The following is an 18,603-nucleotide window of genomic DNA, read 5'->3' on the forward strand; positions in this document are numbered from 1 at the left end:
TGTTTGCTGAGCTTCTGGTTGGCCATTCTGTTGAGAACAGCTGAGCAGTCTGGCTGGTCTCTGTCAACAGAGAAGATTGCTCTTTTGATCCACTTGTGTGTGGACATGATCTGTTGACAGAAGTTTTGCTGGAAGATCTCTTCCAACAGTAACTTCTGTTGACCAATTGCTGTAGTGTAGACACAGCCATCAAGACAGGGGAGAGGGATGCAAGACCTATGGATTCCAATTCCACCTCTGATACTAACCAATTGCCTCCCCTTGCCCCAGTCACTTTTCCTCTCCTGGCCTGTTCCCCCTCTCACTCAATGTCTAGTCTGTTTTGGCATTTAGCAGTTTAGTGCTGGGACTGTCTCTCCCAGCATCCAGCACCACAGGCTTATAAGCACAGCTGTGGATTTTGCTACTCTAATACAAATCAAGTGATGTTCATGCATTCTGGGAACAGTGGGGAGGGGAAAGGAGGTAAGGAATGTGCAGTGTTGCACAACATGGGAGGTGGCATGAAATTTCATAAGGGGGGGCAGCATGATCCACTGCTGGGTCTCAGGCTCATCCAGCTCATTAAAAATATGGACACGCGTTACTGTTTTTATGTGCGCGCATTCACATTATATACCCATTAGTAAAGTTTTACTTTCTACAGACTTAGTTCTTACAGGGAGAAAGCCGTGCTAGCCTACGTACTATCAAAACAGAAAAGCAGTAAAGTAGCACGTTAAAGATGAATAAAATAATTCATTAGGTGAGCTTTCGTGGGACAGACCCACTTCTTCAGACCATAGCCGTACCAGAACAGACTCAATATTTAAGGCACAGAGAACCAAAAATAGTCATCCAGGTTGACAAATCAGAAAAAAAAAGATCAAGGTGAGCAAATCAGAGAGTAGAGGGGAGGGGGGGAGTAAAGAATCAGATTAAGCCAAGTATGCAAAAGAGCCCCTATAATAACCCAGAAAATTCACACCCTGGTTCAAACCACTTGTTAATGTGTCAAATTTGAATATAAAAGAAAGTTCAGCAGCCTCTCTTTCCAAAGTAGTGTGAAAATTCTTCTTCAGTAAGACGCAGACTCTTAAGTTTTGTTTTTTATTTTCTTACATGTGCCAAAAGATGTTTTTTCTTCTTCTTCACATGAACATAACAGTAATTTCATTTAGTTTGGATTACACTAAAGAGGTTGGAAGAGGGAGCAGCTAATTACAGGGACAAAAAGTGGAGCTGGACATAAAAAGTTTGTGCACCCCTGGGTTAGAGGCAGGAAAAGAAACGGGGCAGATAAAAGCCCAGAGTAGATATATGGAAGGAAAAAGGGTTGGAGGGAGTAATAAGCAGAAGAGTCTCCAACAGGGGACTGCAAGTTCTTGGGGGCAAGGCACTCCCCTGCCCTGGGTCTGGTCAGCTCCTGGAACAAAGGGGCCCTGATCTCAGCTGGGGTTAGGACCACCTCTGCTGGTATGTGTGGCCAGGAAGTGGGGTCCTGCCCCCTTCCCTTCCCTCACCCTAGTAACAACACTGGCGCCTGTCGCACCGCAGGCTGGAGAGCTGGTGGGCCATAGGGCAGCCACTTTTTGGCAGGACCACCCCAAGCAGTGCTGCATCGGGGGAGAGGGTGTCAGGCTTTGGGGGGGGCGGAGGGGGGCCAGACCACCCCCCTTTCCTGCAGCAGCCCCCGCGCGCACAGGTGGAGGTGAGACCACTTGCTGCCTGCTCGGCCCGGTCGCGGTCTGCCGTCTCCCCAGCTGGCCGAGCCCCGACGGGCGCTGGCCCAGAGCCGGGGGGCTCCCCTCGCAGGCAGGGCTGGGCAGGCGGCCCAGGCCCGCGGGGGTGCGGGGGGGAGGCGGGGAAGCCGGCCCGTTGCCAGCTGTGGGAAAGGGGCCGAGGGGCGCTGCGCCTCCCCCAGCCCCGCCTGGCGCTGCAGGGACCCGCCCCCTCCCGCTCCCCGGTGCGGCGCCTCTGCCCGCCGGGCGCTGGGGAGGCCGAGTTGCTCGCACGCGCCCGGGGCGTGGCGCCGCGGTGCGCACGGCAGCCCCAGCCCCAGCCCCAGCCCCAGCCCGGCCGGCGGCAGCGGCGGCGGGCCGCGAGGGGGTGTCATGTGGGCCGGGCTGCTGCTGCTGCGGGCTGCCTGGGTGACCCTGCTGCTCCCGGGCAGCGCCCAGCCCGGCAGGAAGAAGCCGCCCAGCTTTGCCGGGGACAGGTACCGAGGCCGGGGTCCTGCCGGGCGGCAGAGCGGCCCCGGGGAGGGGCGGGCGGGCGGCGATCTCGGGGCTGTCTGTCTGTCTGTCTGTCTGTCGCGCCTCCGCCGCTCTGGCCCTGGGCCGGCTCGGCCTCCCCTCCCTCCAGCTGGGGCACCTCCAGCGCTGGGGGTGGGTGTCTTCCCCCGGGAGCGCCTGGCCTCGCTCTGTCCCGGGTCCCTCTATCTGTGACCTCTGCCTGGCCGGCTGCAGCCCGCCCTTGCCCCCACCTGCGCTGCCTGGCGGGCTCGCACTCCAGGCCTTTGCCCTGGGGCCGGTGTTGGATGAGTGCGGGGGGCTCCCTGGCTGCCCTTCCCTTGGCAGTGCTTGTTGGGAGCAGAGGGGATGTTGATCCTGGGCCCCGGCACAGAGCTCACACTCCTGGGGTCTCAGGCTCAGGGCGGGGAGCAGGGCAAGCCAAGCAGCCTCAGCCTTGTGTCCGGCTGCCCCATGGGGCTGTGGGTCCCTGCCCAGAGGGGGTCATTCCTCCATGTGTCTGCGGCAGAAGGGGAGCAGCCGGTCCCTGTACTCGCTGTGCGCCTTTGTTGCTCTCGCTCCCCTGAAGACCTGTTCTGGAGCACCTCCTGTTTCTCCCTGCCCAGGCGCCGGGTGGGGCCGCATGTTTGCCTCTCGGGCTTTGGGAGTGGCTGCTGCCCTGGGTGGATGCCGTCCCCGGCCAGCGGGCAGTGCACCCTGCGTGAGTATCCTGCCTCCTCCTGACCCACCACCATAACCCAGTTGCCTGCAGCACAGATGGCATCTCTGCTATCAGCCAGCAGGTGCCCAGGCCTCTGCCTCTCCCTGGCACAACACCCCCCTCCCGCCAGGGTGCCATCAGCAACTGCTGACCACGCCACCCATGGGAGAAATGCCCACCGTGGCTCCTGCCTCTCCTTCTACCACCAAGAGGGGCCCGTGTTTACCTCTTTCCACCAATGAGCCATTTCTCCCCAACACCTTCCTTCATGTGCCCCTCCATTCCCCACCCCCGGTTGCCTGTGCCCTCCCACGGGAATTGGAGTGGTGGGGGTGGGGTTGGTGCCTTCCAGGTACTGTGCATCCTCCCTGGCACTGTGGGGTCCTTCTGTGTGCCGACCAGTGTCTCTCCCGCCCCCTCTCCGACAGCACTCTGCTCCTTCGGCTGTGGCAGCGGCTGGTGCGTTGCCCCCAACGTCTGCTTCTGCCGGGATGGAGAGCAGGGCATCACCTGCCCAGGTAACCGGATCCCCTCCCGGAACACTCCTGCCCCTTCATCCACAGGGGGAGGCCTCCTGAGATGGAGCCGTGTGTGAGAGGGGTGCGCCCAGCTGGCTGGTATCGTGAGGCCTGTGTGAGGGGCTGCAGCTGTGCTGGTGCAGACTGGCCAGCCCAAAGGCGGAGGCACAGGAGGCTGCCCTGCTGCACTTCCCAGCCTGCTGCAGCCCAGCATCCCTTGGGAACCAGCACCCAGAACTGTCCATTGCCAGCAGGGGCATGTAGACTGGATCCCCATGGCTGGAGAGGGCCTGAATCCACTGGGAGAAGTGGGGAGGCTTTGGAGCAGTGCTGGGGTGGCTGTTACCCACAAAAGGGCTGCAGCACCTGCGTGGCTGTAGGTGGGTTCCTGAGCCAGTGGTCTCAGTACGTAGCACAGGCAATAGGCTCCCAGGGCACTTGCCAAACCCTGATCCAATAGCAGCCCCTGCCTCAATGAGCTGAGGTGGAGGTGTGGGCTGGGAGAGTCCATCCATCATTGGAAGACCCAGCCGACTGGAGGCCTAAGGGAGAGCATGGCTGGGGGCGGTGGGTGTGGCCAGGGAGCCAGAATCCCAGGACAGGACTCATGGAGAACCAGAGGGGTCAAGACAGCTGTCTGAGCCCAGCAGCCTCCACTTGCTTTCCTTCTCTTACACCACTTTGGACCAGGGTGGGCCTGAGCCCATCTCCTCCATGGGCAAGGTGGCATGGGAGCCGCTGTGCCCGCGCTCTGGCGTTGTCTCTCCTCCAGAGGTCCTGACTGGCCTCTCAACTGGCTGCCGTGTGTGTTTCAGATCCACCCAGTACCTGCGGGGAGTATGGCTGTGCCCTCACCTGTAACCATGGCGGCTGCCAGGAGGTGGCCCGTGTCTGCCCGCTGGGTTTCTCTATGGTGGAGACGGCCAATGGTGTGCGCTGCACAGGTGAGAGCTCACCGGGCCACCTGCCGCTGGGCTGCTCCTGCCCAGAGCCCAGACCCGCTGCAGCCCGGGACACTGGAGCAGCAGAGCTGCAAAGGGCTGTGAGTGGAGGGGGCTGTGTGTCAGCTGGTTATGGGCAGTGATGCAGGCAGAGTGGCAGGGGGGTGAGCTGCCTCCCCTTTGGTGGAGGTGACTGGGCCCCAAGAAGCGGGATGAGCTGCTTTAGTCTCAGCAGAGCTAGGTATTTTCACTCTGGCCGTAGAGGCTCATCCCACTGGTCCCAGGTTCGATCCCTGCTGCCAACCAGCCAGCCAGAGTTGGGGGCTCCCCTGCCCTGGGCTGATTCCCCATGGCACAGGCCGGGGCAGCAGCATCACTTTCTCCTTGCAGCCGCTCAGCGGGCTGGGCTGCCGTACTCAGGGCTGGCTGTGCACGTGTGTCCCTGGGGGTGGCAGCATGCCCTCCCCTACCTGTTGACTGAAACCGGGGGCGCCTTTCTCTCCTAGACATCGATGAGTGCCTGAGTGCCTCCTGCGAGGGGTTGTGTGTCAACACGGAGGGCGGCTTCGTGTGTGAGTGCGGCCCAGGCATGCGTCTCGCTGCTGACCGTCACAGCTGCCAGGGTGAGTCTCGGGGCGCAGAATGGGAGGGCAGTGGGGCGGGGGCTGGGCCAGTTGGCTGGTACTGTGTGTGTGTGGAGAGGGTGATGTGAACTCTGCAGGGGGTTGCGGCTGCTTTATCCTTCCGTTTTCCAGATACGGATGAGTGTCTGGCCACCCCGTGCCAGCACCGGTGCAAGAACAGCATTGGCAGCTACCACTGCTTTTGTCGGCCTGGCTACCACCTGCATAGCAACCAGCACTCCTGCCTGGGTGAGCACCCCCCAGCCGTCCCTACTGCATCTGAGCCCACTCTGCATCCAGTAAGGTTTTACTTCCAGAGTGCGGACCAGTCAGCGGTACTGCCCCAGCTCCGGTGGAGGGCTGCATGTTCATATGCTGGTGCTATCACCAGTGAGGCAGCCAAGTCACTGAAAGGCAAAGGGCCTTCTCCAGGGCCATGCCGAGGAGCCTGGGGGTGGAAGGGCTCAGGCCTTCTGTGTGTTGTGGCCGCTAGGTAGCAGCCGATGGAATGGAGCAGGTGTTCAGCCCAGCCCTGTGGGGTGGGAGCAGGGGAAATGGCCTCTTGGCCTGGGGTTGTTCTGGCTTCTCCCTGATGCAGAAAGGGGCACCCTGGCAGTTCAGGTTCCCCTGATTCTCTTTGCCATGAACAAAGCAGCCCCCTACCCCTCCGGCTGATTCCTGCTCCCCACCACGGGGCCCTGTGTCATTTCAGCAACTCGAGCATGGTCTGGCCCAGCTCACCCTGCTGTGGGGCAGGGAGTGAAGGGGTGGGAGGAAAGAAGAGGGATCTGTGATTGCTGAGCTGCGTCACAGCAGCAGCCAGCAACTCCACTTGTAGACCAGGCCCCTAGAGCTGGCAATATGAATCCCTTGCCGGTGCCTTCTCAGAGCCAGGGTAACTCCAAAACAGATCAGAAACAGCCTCTCCTTGCCCTGAGGTGTGTGGTGAGGTGCCCCTGCCAGCAGTCCCTGGGGTTACCCCAGGGCTGACTCTGCCCCTTGGCTTGGCTGCAGGCTGTCATCTCCTGATGGGCCTGAGGCGCTGGTATGGTTGGCTTTGGAGGCCCTGGTGAGTGGGCAGAGAGGCTGGGCTGGTGCCGGCCAGCCTTGCCAGTCCCAGCCTTAGTGAGGAAGGGTCCCACCTGGCTCCTACCTAGACCCAGGGGACCTAGCCCTTGGGTCTCCTGTGCCCCCTCACAGCTGACACTGCTGCCAGGCACTGACCCCTGGCTCTGCCACCCCCAGATGTGAACGAGTGTCGCAGGCCCACCGAGAGGCGTCCCTGCCAGCACACCTGCCACAACACGCTGGGCAGCTTCCTCTGCAGCTGCCACCCTGGGTACCGGCTCAGCGGGGACAGGGTGTCCTGCGAAGGTAAAGATGGGCCCCGCCCACCTCCTGTCCGGGATGCAGGCCTGCCCATGGTCCCCCAGTGGGGAGAGTGTTAGGGGGTAGGGTTGGCTCCTGCCCTCATCCTGTGGGGAGGGGCCTCTTCCCACTGCTGGGGCCTGCGCCTGGCAGAGCGGAGTGGGAGTGGGTCAGGCTCTGTGACCCAGCTGTGGTCACTGCTCATGGCATGGGGAGGTTCTCCATGGGAGGGCCTATGAGGCCAGACAGCTGCATTCTGTGCCCTGCAACACAGGCAGAGTTGGCGGCCCTGGGTCTGGTCCTGCACTCTGGGCTCGGTCCTGCACCAATCCCTGGGTCCCCGCCCAGCTGCCTGGCTCTCCTTCAAGGGCTCTGTGTTGTGTTTCCTTCCAGGCTTCCCAAAAACCATCCCAGCCCCGTCTGCCATCCTGCAGTCCCTGCAGCACCCCCCAACTGTGCTGCTGCTCCCTCCTGACTCTGGGGGGCTCCCGCCACCCCCCAAGGCCTCCCCTCCTGTCCGAGCCCCTGTCTCGGCCCCAAGCCCTCAACCTCCTTCCTTGCCGATGTTCCCCTCGCTTCCTGCCGCCATCCCTGGCGCGTTTTTCCCCCCGCCGCCTTCGCTGCTCCAAGAGGAGGCCCCGTCGCCGTGGCCTCATCCCTCTGCTTCTTTGCCGCCCACCCTGGCCTCCCCACCTCCCCACTGCTGGCACCAGGGGGCACCGCGGGAACATGGCAGCCACTGGATGGAGGCTGGGTGTCTGCGCTGTGCCTGCAAGGTACGTCTCCTCCCTCTGGGTCCCCGGTTCCCCTGGCTGTGCTCTGACCAGCTCCCCCGCTAAGCGCCTGTCCTGCTGCAGGGGGGCCGAGTAGTGTGTGAGGCGGAGACCTGCAGCGTTGCTTGTTCCCACCCACTGCCCCCGAAGGAGGAGGGATGCTGCCCCAGCTGCACAGGTGAGACCTGCCTCCCACCTCTCTTTGGGTAAGGCCCACAGGGTCTGCTGGGGTCACTGGGGCTTGGATGCTTCAGTCCCTGCTGATTCCTTTCCCCACTAGGCGTCGTTTCCTGCATGGGTGGTGCCCAGCAGGCTGCTCCTGACGGATGCGTGTGGGTGCCCAGCTCAGCAGTGGCCCTGAGGGCGTGGTGGGAAGCTCTAGGGCTCGCTGCAGAGTAGTCTGACGCTGCCCTGGCTTTCCCATCTCTCACAGGCTGTTGGCACGAGGGGGTTGCCCGGGCAGAGGGGGACGTGTTCCCTGTAGCTGACAGGAACTGCACTGTCTGCATGTGCCTGGTGAGTGTCACATTGGCTGGGGGGTCTAGGCGCTCCTGGGGTCTCAAGGGAATGGTGTGAGCTTGTCACCCAGAGAGGGCTGGAGGGATTCCCCATGGGGCTTGATCCCTGCCTGGAACTCCTGTGACATCAGCACCCAGGGTGGCCAGGAGCCAGAGGTACAATGAAGTCATCGGCCAGGTGACTGATTAGGGGCAGTCGCCATGGGGACGTGGCCCCTTAGCAGGGGGCTCAGGGATGGGAACGTGGCCTCTTGGTTGGTGGGTCGGGCAATGAGGTGGTGCCCTTTGACAGGGGGATCAGGCAGCGTGGCCCTCTCTTTGCGGCGTTGGACAGGGGCTTAAATGCACACCAAGGAAGAGAACTGCCCAGTGCCGTGTGTGTGTGGTACTGGGCCCTGCATCTGTCCCTGGCATTCCCCTTGGTTGCTCTTTTCAGGCTGGCAACGTATCCTGCATCTCCCCTGAGTGCCCTCCTGGCTCCTGCCCCAGCCCTGCCCAGGCCGACTGCTGCTCCTGCCAGCCAGGTGGGTCCCTCAGCAGCTTCCCCCAACTCCCTTGTTCTGGAGACTCCATGGAGTTCTCCAGGCTAGAGGGGGGTCCTGTCTGCTACACCAATGGGCTGTGTAAATCAGGGAGGAGGAAGATTTGGGGAGATAAAGTCCAGCGACTGCTTCAGTGATGTGGCAGCAATAGCAACACTGAGTGTGTGTGGCCAGCGATGAGCTGTGTGGCCCAATGGCCAGAGTGGGATGAGAAGTCCAGACTCCTGTGTTCTCTGCTCAGTTGGAGGCACGTGGGCAAGTTGTTTAAGTTCACCATTCCTCAGTTTCCCTGGAAGTGGGAAGTGAAACCCCTGGCAGGGGTGGACTGAGGGTGGGTGTGAGGCCCTGGGAGACCTGCACCCAGAGGACATGTGTAATTCTGGGAGAAGCCAGGGTCCCTCTGTGCGACGGCTCTGGCTGGCTGTGTTCACCTTGCTACCAACCACCCCTTTCCCTCCACCCCCTGCAGCAATGTGTGATTTCCACGGACGCACGTACGTGCATGGAGTCGAGTTCAGCTTGGAGGGAGACAACTGCACCACCTGCATCTGCCGGGTAGGCCTCAGCTCACACCATACTGGGTGGGCTCCCTACTGCAATGCGGGGGTCCTCGCCGCCAGGGGTCAGTGCCTGATCACGTCACAGGAGGGGCCAGCCCTGGTGCCAAACAAAGGCATGACCTGTGGGGATGCCCAGGGGCACGGTGTCGCTAGGCTCGGGGGACAGGGCAGGCTAGGAGCATGGGGGCTGGCAGTGGGAGAGCTCCTTCTTTCTATGGGGGTATGGGAAGGGAGTGAGGACTCAAGTCGGGCTGCTTCAACTGGAGCCCCCTGTCTGAAAGCGCAGTGGGGATGAGGAGGGGGAGGAAGGAGACATGGGGCGCTACTCCACCCCCTTCGCCTGTCGACTTGTGTGTGACATGTCTTTTCTGCAGGACGGCGAGGTGGAGTGCGCCTTTGCCCCCTGTCCCGAGCTGTCCTGTCCCCGCCAGGACTGGATGCTGGCCCCAGGACAATGCTGCCTCTCCTGCCGGGAGCCTGCACCAGTGTCAGGTGAGAGCCTTTGTATGTGTGAGGCGCACCTATGTGGGTGAGCAGCAAGGGCCTGTGTGTGATGGGCAGGGGTGTGTGCGTGTTTGCGTGATGGCCAAGGCATGGTTTGTGTGTGTAATGGGCAGGAGGATGTGTAAGGCGCATGTGTGTTGGGGTGCAGTCACACAAGACCACTTGGGATGTTCTCCACTGTGCTGATGATGCTGTTGATGCTGGCTGCCCCACCACCCTCTCCTGCTGAGCCAGATCCCCTGGTCTCCCCCAGCCAAAGCACAGAGTTGGGGTTACTGCCCCCCTGCAGAGCAATGCAGACACTGTTTCACCACAGCTCTAGGTGGAGGCAGTTCTGGAACACTGGGAATCAACCTCTGGAAGGGATCAAAACTCCAGGTAAACTTGTTTCTCTCTATGCGAAAGATTTGTGGAGGTGGAGGCTCGTGAGGGAAGTGCCCTTGATCAGTGAAAGGGAGATCTGCACTGTGGTAGCTCTGCCAGCTCATAATTTACACTGGGTTTGATTATAAATGTCGGAGTTTTTATTAAGCTAAACAGTAGGATTTAAGTGGGTCTCAAAAAGTAGGCAGATCAAAATAAAGTACCAAAACAAACAAAAGAGAAAAAGCACAGCTGATCCTATTCTAGTGAGTTCTTACCCTCAACAGGGGCCTTTCTGTCACGTGAAATCTTCGGGTCAGATATTATCTTACCCTGACCTCGGTCTGCAGCCAACTTCTCTATCTTTCTTAGGGTGCCCCAGCCAATTTCCCAGGCAGGCTGAAGACAAAAGATGGAAGGACCCCAGAGCCCTCTTTATACCTTTTCCCCTGTGCAGGGAATTCCATTGTTCTCTCTTTGTGTAACAATATACCCCAAGATGGAGCCCATCACATGAGCGGGTCACCTGTCCAAATCCTTTGTAGGCAATTAGCTACTGCCTGTCTGCTCCATTGCGTGTTCACAGACAAGTTCCTCAGATGTGGCTTGGCCCCATTAAAGGCCCTTTGTTGGCTAAGTACTGCTGTCCCCTCACAAGCCATTCTGCCGCAACAGGATCACCACACTGCCTGCTGAAGTCTTCACAGAGACAAACATTTGGAATACAAATACGTAAACGCTACTTATGTAACTGCAGAGGCACTGAGCTCACTGACAAGGGAGAGTGAAGTCTGCTCTACAACCTTAGCTGAGAGCCAGCTGACTTTAGCTCATGTGGTCGAGCATGTCTTTAGTCCCTAAGGTTGAAGGTTCGCTCCCTCCTGCCGATGACCTGCGTTCGTCGCCCTTACTTTTATAACTTATAACTACAAAAAATGACACATGCACAAGAATAGAATTTGCAGATCCAGCAGGTTATTGCACGAGAAGGGTAAGTCACAAGGCACATTTTGTCCAAAGCATTCCTGAGTTATGCCTATTGCTTTTTTTGGGCCAGTACTGAGTAGCGGCACCTCAGCAGGCCCAGCTGCAGGATCCCTGGCCGACCTGCAGCTGGGAGATGGCTGAGTACCAGCTCCTTTTTTTTTATTTTCCCTCCCCAGAAAAGCTCTGATTATGCATGTTTATATTCATAACCTATTTTCCATAAAGCGTAGGGAGGCTCTGTCGCAGCATGTGTAACAGAAGATGTGTGCACCAGGAGCAAGGAAGTGTGTGTGTACTGGGGGAATTAGGTGTGTGTGTACTGTGGATGTGTTGAACAATGTGTGTGTGTGAGGAGGGGGATGGGTAGGTGTAGGGCTCTGTGTGTGTGTGTGGGTTGCAGGCAGGATGTGCCTCTTTCACCCCCAATGCCTGGTGTTTTGATCACGCAGGGGCTCTTCATTCCTCATGCGTCAGCCCCAGCCCAGCTCTCAAGCTTTCCTCTCTCTCCTTGGCCAGGTTGCTTCGTGGACGACAATGGGGTAGAGTTTCCGATTGGACAGATCTGGTCTCCAGGTGATCCCTGTGAGTTATGCATCTGCCAGGTGAATGAGAACCTGCTCTACTTCACTCTCCTTATCCATCCCTGCTGGATGCAGCCTGCTCCCTCTGGCCCCCACCTGTGCCACACAGCACCAGAGGCCTCCCTGACTGGGGCTGAGCACTGTGGATCTTGGGCAGCCCCTCCGCGGTGCCTTGTGAATGGTGAACACTTCACTTTGGGGTCCAGGATCTCACAGCTCTCGCACTGCTGGTGCCTGCCTGAGGCGTGCTCGCTCAACACAGTAATGCAGTGCTCTGTTGGGGGACCATTACCATGCATACCACTGATGGGCCAGGGCTGGCTGTGGGGGCAGCTGGCCAGGCGGTTGGCTGGGTGTGTTGCGAGTTCCTGTCAAGTGCTTCTCTCTTGCAGGCAAATGGCTCGGTGAGCTGCAAGAGGACAGACTGTTTAGACACGTGTCCTCACCCCATTCAAATCCCTGGCCAGTGCTGTCCAGACTGCTCAGCAGGTACCCAAGCCTGGGCTCCCCTCCCTGGGCTCTACTGTCTAATAAGAAGCATAATCAATGGAGAGCACCTTGCTGCAGTGTGCACCCTAGGAATGAGGAGCCACCCGCACTTAAACCCAGCCACGGGGAGCTCCTCACACCATGGTCCAGCCAGCCTTCGGCCTCTCTGTGTAGAGAGACATCAAATAGGCCACTGAGTGGTTGGCGTTCCGTCCCCATCCTATAAGCCAAGCAGCCCTCGGATGGGAACAGCTTTAAGTCACTATCAGCACGTGGGGCTGGCTGTTGAACCAGCGACCCTGCCGTGATCAGCTCTCCCTTCATACTTTGAGCTGTCCTGGTGGAGAGGGCTCTGGACGTGTCCTAGGGGGGCTCTGTCCATGGTCTCTGCATGCTGCCAGCTGTGTCGTGGCCCCATGGGAGGTGTAACATCTCTTCCTTGTCTTCTCTCTCCCCACTGAAGGCTGCACCTATATGGGAAGAATCTTCTACAACAATGAAACCTTCCCTTCTGCCCTAGACCCCTGCCTCAGCTGCATCTGCCTGGTAAGAGCTTCACCTTCTCTCCAAGCTTGTTTGTCAGAAAGGCCTCTCAGGTCCATTCAGCCAAAGGGTCTAAGCCAAGGGGCATTGTCCAGCCTGGGACTGCACCTTCGGGTTTAGGCCAAAGAGGAGTCTGTGGGTGAGGCTGTAAGTGCAGGATGCCATGGGGAACAGGAGACAGTGTGTCTTCTGTTGGCAAAATGAGGTGAAGATAGGTTTGAGGTCAGGCACTGTCCTGGAACTCAGCCAGCCTGCTTTTGCTGCGGCTGTCTATGGAGAGTCGCGCTGATCATCCTCCCTGGATGGCTCGGGGTAGAGAGAGGGTGCCTGGCTGGATGCTGTGGGTCTGGAGAAGAGGGAATCTGGCTTGCCCTTCCTCAAGTGGTAGATGAGTTCAACGGTGCTTAAAGTGGGGGCCTGGTCACCTTGGGGGGCATGAAATTTCATAAGGGGGCACAGCACGATTGGCTGCTGGGTGTCAGGCTCATCCATCTCAATAAAAACGTTGAAATAGGTTACTGTATTTATGTCTGTGTGTTCACATTTATATACAGATTAATAAAGCTTTTACATTGTACAGACTTATTTTCTAACACGTACAAATAGGGTTTTTTCTTCATGAACATAATCGAAATTTCCAGTGGTTTGGATTGCATTAGACAGGTTTTGGGGGTGAGGGGCCCTGCTAATTGCAGGGATGAAAAGTGGAGCCCCATCTCAAAAGCTTGCTCACCCCTGCATTAGTAGATCAATGGGTTATTGTCTTGTGCAAAAAATTTCAACAAAACTGAGAGGAAAATTGTTTTCTTCTAAATTTTATTCAGAAAATTTCAATTTTTAGTGGAAATTTGAAAACAGAAATGCTTCATTTAAAAATGAAGTTATTGTGTGTCGTGGGAGTTGTCGTGCAGTTGCTTCATACTCCTAGTGACTTGTGTGGGCTAGGCTCCCTGGTTGGACCACATCTCCCAGGCAGCACCATGTTCTGGGGTCTGCAGCCAAAATAGTGAGAGGAGCCATTTTTTCAAATTCAGTTACAAAACCAATACTGCAGGAGCCACAGTGCGTGTCAGTATGAGATGATCCTTAATAAATAATGTCAAACTGTACTTTTTGTTACCCCTGTTATAAGAACAGCGCACGCACAAGGACTTGTACCAGTTAGAAAGTTAAGTTACCCCCATCTGTAGGTTTAACTGCCTCAGCCCCCAAATCCGCCCCATCCCTAAGCTTTACCCCCCGATCCCAGCCCAGACATCTCCAGGGTTAACCCCTATCAGTGCCAAATCGTCCCCCCATTCCCAGGTTTAACCCACCTCAGCTTCCCTGCCCCAACCTGCCCACTGAACCCAGATCTTACTTGCCCAACCTCCGCTCTCCCCCCACAAGTGCGCTGGGTCTCCCCAACCTGGGTCCCCCCCCAAACTTCTCAGGCCAGAAAGTGCCTGCAACTTTCTCAGCTTCTCCCTACCCAGGGGCACTGGCACCAGACTCACAGGGTCCCAGGACTGGGCGGGGGGGCTGGGCAGGGTCCTGGGGGAGCTGACCTTGCACTGCTGGACACAGCTCCGGGCTCTGGCGACTGCTATGGAGTGAGGAAGAGCTGGGGGCACCGTGCTGCCCGGGAGGAGGTGCTGTCCCTGCGGGGAGGGAAGTTGCGCTCACAGGAGGCCTCCCCCACACCACACCTCTTCCTCCTTAGCGCAGCTGGGCGGCTCTGGCAGGGGTAGACTTGGCCACCCCTCCTGCTGCTCACTTCCCCCGTGTGCAGCGTGGCAGCTCCCTGCACTGTCCTGCTGAAATAATGGAACTAAACTGAATTGGTTTAATGCTGGCCATTAAACCAATTCAGTGTAGTTCCATTATTTCAGCGGGGACAGTGCAGGGAGCCACAAGAGGAGTCAGCAGCAGCAGAACCTGGAGCCACAAGTGGCTGCTGACAGAGCCACAGGTTGCTGACGCCTGATTGGGTGTCTTGACTAGGGAGGCAGTTGCATCACGGAAGATGTGGTCTAGGCAGAGAGTTCAGCCCATAGAGAAGAATGGGGATATGAGGTAGTTCAGCTAAAACTCCCAGGGGTCAGTGCAAGAGCATTTTCTCATTAAAACACTTTGGCTTGGGGATGTTCTGTTTTGTATGAAACATGGACATTTCTCGTGGAAAGCAGATGCTTTTAGCAAAAAGTTGCATTTTGTTCAAAATTCAGTTTTCTGTTGAAAAGCTGTTTCAGAGGAGAATTTCCCACCAGCGTAGGCATCACTCACTGTGTCTCCTGCTAGTCGCTGTCTCCCAGTCACCTGCCTACCTTGTGTTGCTGCTAACGCAGAATCAGTAGAGTTGCTGTTCTGTGTCTTACAGCTGGGCTCTGTGGCTTGCTCTCCTGTGGACTGTATCATCTTCTGTATGTACCCGTTCCACCCGGAGGGAGAATGCTGCCCTGTCTGTTATGGTAAGTGCCACAGCCTTGGTGAGCTCTGGAGTTCTGTGTCTCAGAGCACACTGCCTCCCTGCTTTGTTCTCCGTGTGTCTGGTACTGTCCTGTCCAGTCTCTAATAGTTACTGTAGTGCAGCGTTTCTCAAACTGGGCTTGTCAAGAGAACTCCAGAGCGTCGACAGGCTCCACTGATCAACTCCTTCTTCCTCCCAGAGCCTCCTCAGGCCCATGGCCCGGGACTGAGGCAGGCATCCTACCTGCCCTGTTCTGTGCAGCTCCCAGATGTGGCCACCAAGTAGCTGCACAGCCAGGGAGGCTCTGCATGCTGCCCCCTGCCCAGGTGCTGGCTTCGCAAGTCCCATTGGCCAGGAAAAGTGACCACCAGGTGCTGGGGTGGTGGCGTCATCCTGTCACCTTCCTGGCTGCCTGTGCTCCTTGGGGCTGCAGAGACCTGGCTGCCATGTTTGGTGGCTGTGGTGAGCACTGCAGGGACCACGTACTGCAATCCTTTGTCCCAGTGGGTAAAAGCAGTGGGTGATGGAGGGAGGAGGGATGTAGCAAGGAGTAGCTGGGGGCTGGGATAATGGGGGAGGAAGGTGTGGAATCTCAGAAAAGGAGAATTGAGGGGGTCCCCAATTTTTTTTTTTTAAATCAAAACACGGGTCCCTGGGTTGCTAGGGTTTGAGACCTGTTGCTGCAGTGTTGAAGCTTGTCTCTCCCCTTGGCTGGGTGCCTTTTCCCCACAGATTGTAACTACGAAGGCAGGAAGGTGGTGAATGGACAGACATTTGTACCAGAGGGCAATCCTTGCATTCGCTGCACCTGCCAGGTGAGCCGTGTCCTGGGGAGGGAGGAAGCTAACAGGCGTTGCTTTGCCTAAGCAGGCTGCCACACGTCTCCTGTGAGGCCTCTAGGGGCTGGTGCAATATGGCTGAGGGGATGCTGGGAGTTCCCTTTGGGGAGGCTGGTGTGGTATGGCTGAGGGGATTCTGGGGGCTGCCATCAGGGAGGGTTGCGCGATATGGCCGAAAGCTTGGAGTGAAGGATGGGGCTCCCTGCTGGCTCCCGTAGCATTTCAGGCCTCTGCTTTGGACAAGAGCCCAGTGGGCCTGGGCATGACTGAAGGAAAATTCAGCAGGATGCTGGGCGTGTGGAGGAATTGGCAGGCCTCCCTGCTGTTCCCCCAGGTTGGGGGTTGTTTGGCCTGGCCTGGCCTGATGGAGAGGCGGGCAGTTCAGGTGCTCATGGGCTGCCTGTCTCACCCCTTCCTTTTTCCCATCTCTCAGCTGGGAGAAGTGAGCTGTGAGAAGAGGCCCTGTGCCCACTCCTGTACAGAGCCTGCCGCCTGCTGCCCTGCCTGCCAAGGTAATGGGCCTGTGTGCCTGGCCTCCCCACCCATGTCCCTGGGGTTGGCAGAGGCTCCCCATCCTCCCCCCCCCATGGTGGCCAGGCTACAGGAGGTTTGCCTGTGTGGCAGTGACCCAAACAGCTTGCTGTCACGCCCAAAGTCAGGAGGGCAGGAGTGGAAAGCTGAGCCTCTGTCGTCTGAGCTATGGAGCAAGCCCCTTCATATGGGAGCGGCAAGAGCTGTTTCACAAGGCCCTGTGCATATCAAGGCCACTAGTGGGGCACAGAGAGTGTGGCTGATGCCCAGGTCTTTTTGGCATACCCATCCCTACACGTGTCGTGGGGTGTGATGTCTCTTCAGTGTGGCTCTCAACTGGGTGCCGGTGTCTGGGGTGGGAGAGCCCCCCTGGATTAAGGCAGCCCTATAGGACTAGCCCCCCCCCCCAGGCTGAGGGGGTCATGTGGGGGAACACAGTGCCAGGCTGTGGAGTTGGCATGCAGGCTTTGTGCCATGGTTCCTGGGCTCCCAAACTCCAGGGCCTTGCCATATGATGATCTGCCCCTCCCCCTTTGGGCCCCAGGCACAGTGGAGCACAGTCCTGGGGGAGGTGCTAATGACAGCTCTGCCTCCATTAACCAGACACCCCGATCCCTCTGGAGAGCAGCCCTGTCCCCATCCAGGTGGATGAAGCAGAGCCTGGGAAGTCCTCACCCCACAATCCCAGAGAGAACTCCGTCTCCCAGCCCAGGGCCAGCGACTGCCTCCTCTGCCCCAGCTCTCCCGTGCCCGCCTCTCCCAGCCTGGAGCGCTGGCTCCTCACGGGAAGGAACATGCCCCCCCAGGACGCTGGGCCCATGAACACACCTGGACCCTCTCCCCGCGGGCCAGGCTCATTTGGATCCCATATGGCTCCCCGAGGGCCTTCCCTGCACCCCACTTCTCTGATGGAAACCTCTGGGCCGGTGACAGGAGTTCCAGGCCCCAATCGGCTCCCTTCATCAGTCTCCACAGAGCCCAGAACTGCCTCCCTGACCCCCAGTCCTGGCTCGGGCCCGGCTCCTCAGAAGCATTCCATGCTCCCATCAGAGGGAGCGGAGCCACCGCTGCATGGGGCGAGCATGCCCAGCTGGCCAGCCCCATAGTGCCCCTCATTGAGGGGCTGGGGCACGCTCGGCCTGTTGCAGGCGTGTGAGGAGGAGGAAGCCAGCAGGAGCGACAAGCTTAATGGAACCAGGAGGTGGGAGGGAGAGGAGGAGGCATCACCTTGTTCTGAGTGACATCCATGGGAAGAACCACTGCCTCTTCCTCGGCTGGTGCCCCACCACTCCCTCCCTGTATGCTGCTGGACAGCAGGCGCCTCAGAAGGAGCAACGCATGAGCAGCTCTACACCTTGCTGGTGTGGAGGGGACAGCAGGGCCCAGCCCTGGCTGCCTCAACAATCCCAGCTGATGAAGGGTGCCATGATGCTCAGGGAGGACATGTGCCTAGCTGAGGTGCCATGACTCAGGGCTTTCCAGGTACGTGTGAGCTGCCAGCCACCTTGCAGCCAAAGTGTGTGAGGGGATGGAAGGGCCGAGAGCATGACCAGCTCCCTGAAGTGTGTGGGATATGCCCATCTGGTCCTCAGGGATGATCACTGTGCAGGGCTTTGGAGGCAGGTGAATCTCCCTCCCCTCTGGCTGGTCCCTGCCTCAGCCAGGCCAACGGCTCTGGATCCAGCCCTAAGCGCTCCAGCTTAGCCAGGCTCCTGGGTCCAGCCCCCATCTCTCCTGTCACATCTTAATAGACTCATGTTTAAGTCTTAGGACTGAAATTTCAAAACTTAATGAGGAATTTGGACACCCAGTCCCCAACAGGGAATCCAGATCCCTGGGAACACGTTGCAGTTCTCACCCTAGATGCCTCGGGGCTGCTGGGGGCCTCCTGGCCCCTCCTGTTGGATGGGGGCAGGGTGGATTTTCTAAGCTACCCTTGATGGACAGGTATGTGATCTGTCATCCGGGCCAACTTGCCTGTACTGTGCTGAATAGTAATAAAGTTTCCCTAATAACCCAGGTGTTCCCTGCTGTCACCTGCAGCTGGTTCCACCCATACAGGTTGGGTGGGCAAATGGGGTGGTCTCAGCAACCCTGGGGCTGATTTTTCACTGTGGGGTGGCACCTTCTTCCTCCTACCGCTATCTCCTCAGCCAGTCCTGGCTCTGGCTTTTTGTGCAGTGGCTGATCTCTGCCGTGGGCAGGGCTTCAGGTGTCTGATGTGGTGGGCACATCATGGGGGTGTCTGTAGCCGGCCTTTTCTGGTCTTCCCAAGCAACCTCGTGCAGCCCTTTGCTAGGAGTGGGGAGAGGATGGGTCCCTGCGAGACCCTGTGGCTGGAAGTGGAGCAGATGTCCTCTGTGCAGCTTGGGAGAAACAATTTCATGGTCTTTCACCAGGGCTGGGGGCGGTCACATAGCCTCTGCTCATTCCTCTGTGAGGAGTGAAGGATTCCCAGTCCCAGCCTGTCATATCGGTGCCCCAGACTGTAAAGTCCTTTCTCCGAGCCTGTCTTGAGAGCTGTTGCCACTGGGTGTTGACAC

General features: G+C 58.3%; 1 protein-coding gene across 5 annotated transcripts in view; it reads left to right on the forward strand.

Moving 5' to 3' along the window:
* Positions 1-1,953: 1,953 nt before the first annotated feature.
* Positions 1,954-18,603, forward strand: part of VWCE (von Willebrand factor C and EGF domains) — a 32,464-nt gene continuing 15,814 nt past the window's right edge. For 4 of the 5 annotated variants that reach the window (XR_012646054.1, XR_012646055.1, XR_012646056.1 and 1 more), the window contains exons 1-20: positions 1,954-2,197; positions 2,837-2,931; positions 3,360-3,449; positions 4,265-4,393; positions 4,897-5,013; positions 5,146-5,262; positions 6,259-6,387; positions 6,775-7,157; positions 7,239-7,332; positions 7,588-7,670; positions 8,109-8,196; positions 8,684-8,769; positions 9,149-9,266; positions 11,145-11,230; positions 11,602-11,698; positions 12,162-12,244; positions 14,601-14,691; positions 15,423-15,505; positions 15,963-16,041; positions 16,664-17,542. Coding sequence is in view for 1 of the 5 variants with exons in the window: in XM_074997987.1 (XP_074854088.1) it covers positions 2,094-2,197; positions 2,837-2,931; positions 3,360-3,449; positions 4,265-4,393; positions 4,897-5,013; positions 5,146-5,262; positions 6,259-6,387; positions 6,775-7,157; positions 7,239-7,332; positions 7,588-7,670; positions 8,109-8,196; positions 8,684-8,769; positions 9,149-9,266; positions 11,145-11,230; positions 11,602-11,698; positions 12,162-12,244; positions 14,601-14,691; positions 15,423-15,505; positions 15,963-16,041; positions 16,664-17,166 (2,655 nt within the window). In the remaining 4 variants the exon portion in view is untranslated. Of the gene's footprint in view, positions 2,198-2,836; positions 2,932-3,359; positions 3,450-4,264; positions 4,394-4,896; positions 5,014-5,145; positions 5,263-6,258; positions 6,388-6,774; positions 7,158-7,238; positions 7,333-7,587; positions 7,671-8,108; positions 8,197-8,683; positions 8,770-9,148; positions 9,267-11,144; positions 11,231-11,601; positions 11,699-12,161; positions 12,245-14,600; positions 14,692-15,422; positions 15,506-15,962; positions 16,042-16,663; positions 18,080-18,603 lie in introns of those variants that run through there. The other variant, XM_074997987.1, reaches the window with a different exon arrangement.

This window comes from Carettochelys insculpta, chromosome 6 (assembly GCF_033958435.1).
Source record: "Carettochelys insculpta isolate YL-2023 chromosome 6, ASM3395843v1, whole genome shotgun sequence".
NCBI classification, from domain to species: domain Eukaryota; kingdom Metazoa; phylum Chordata; order Testudines; family Carettochelyidae; genus Carettochelys; species Carettochelys insculpta.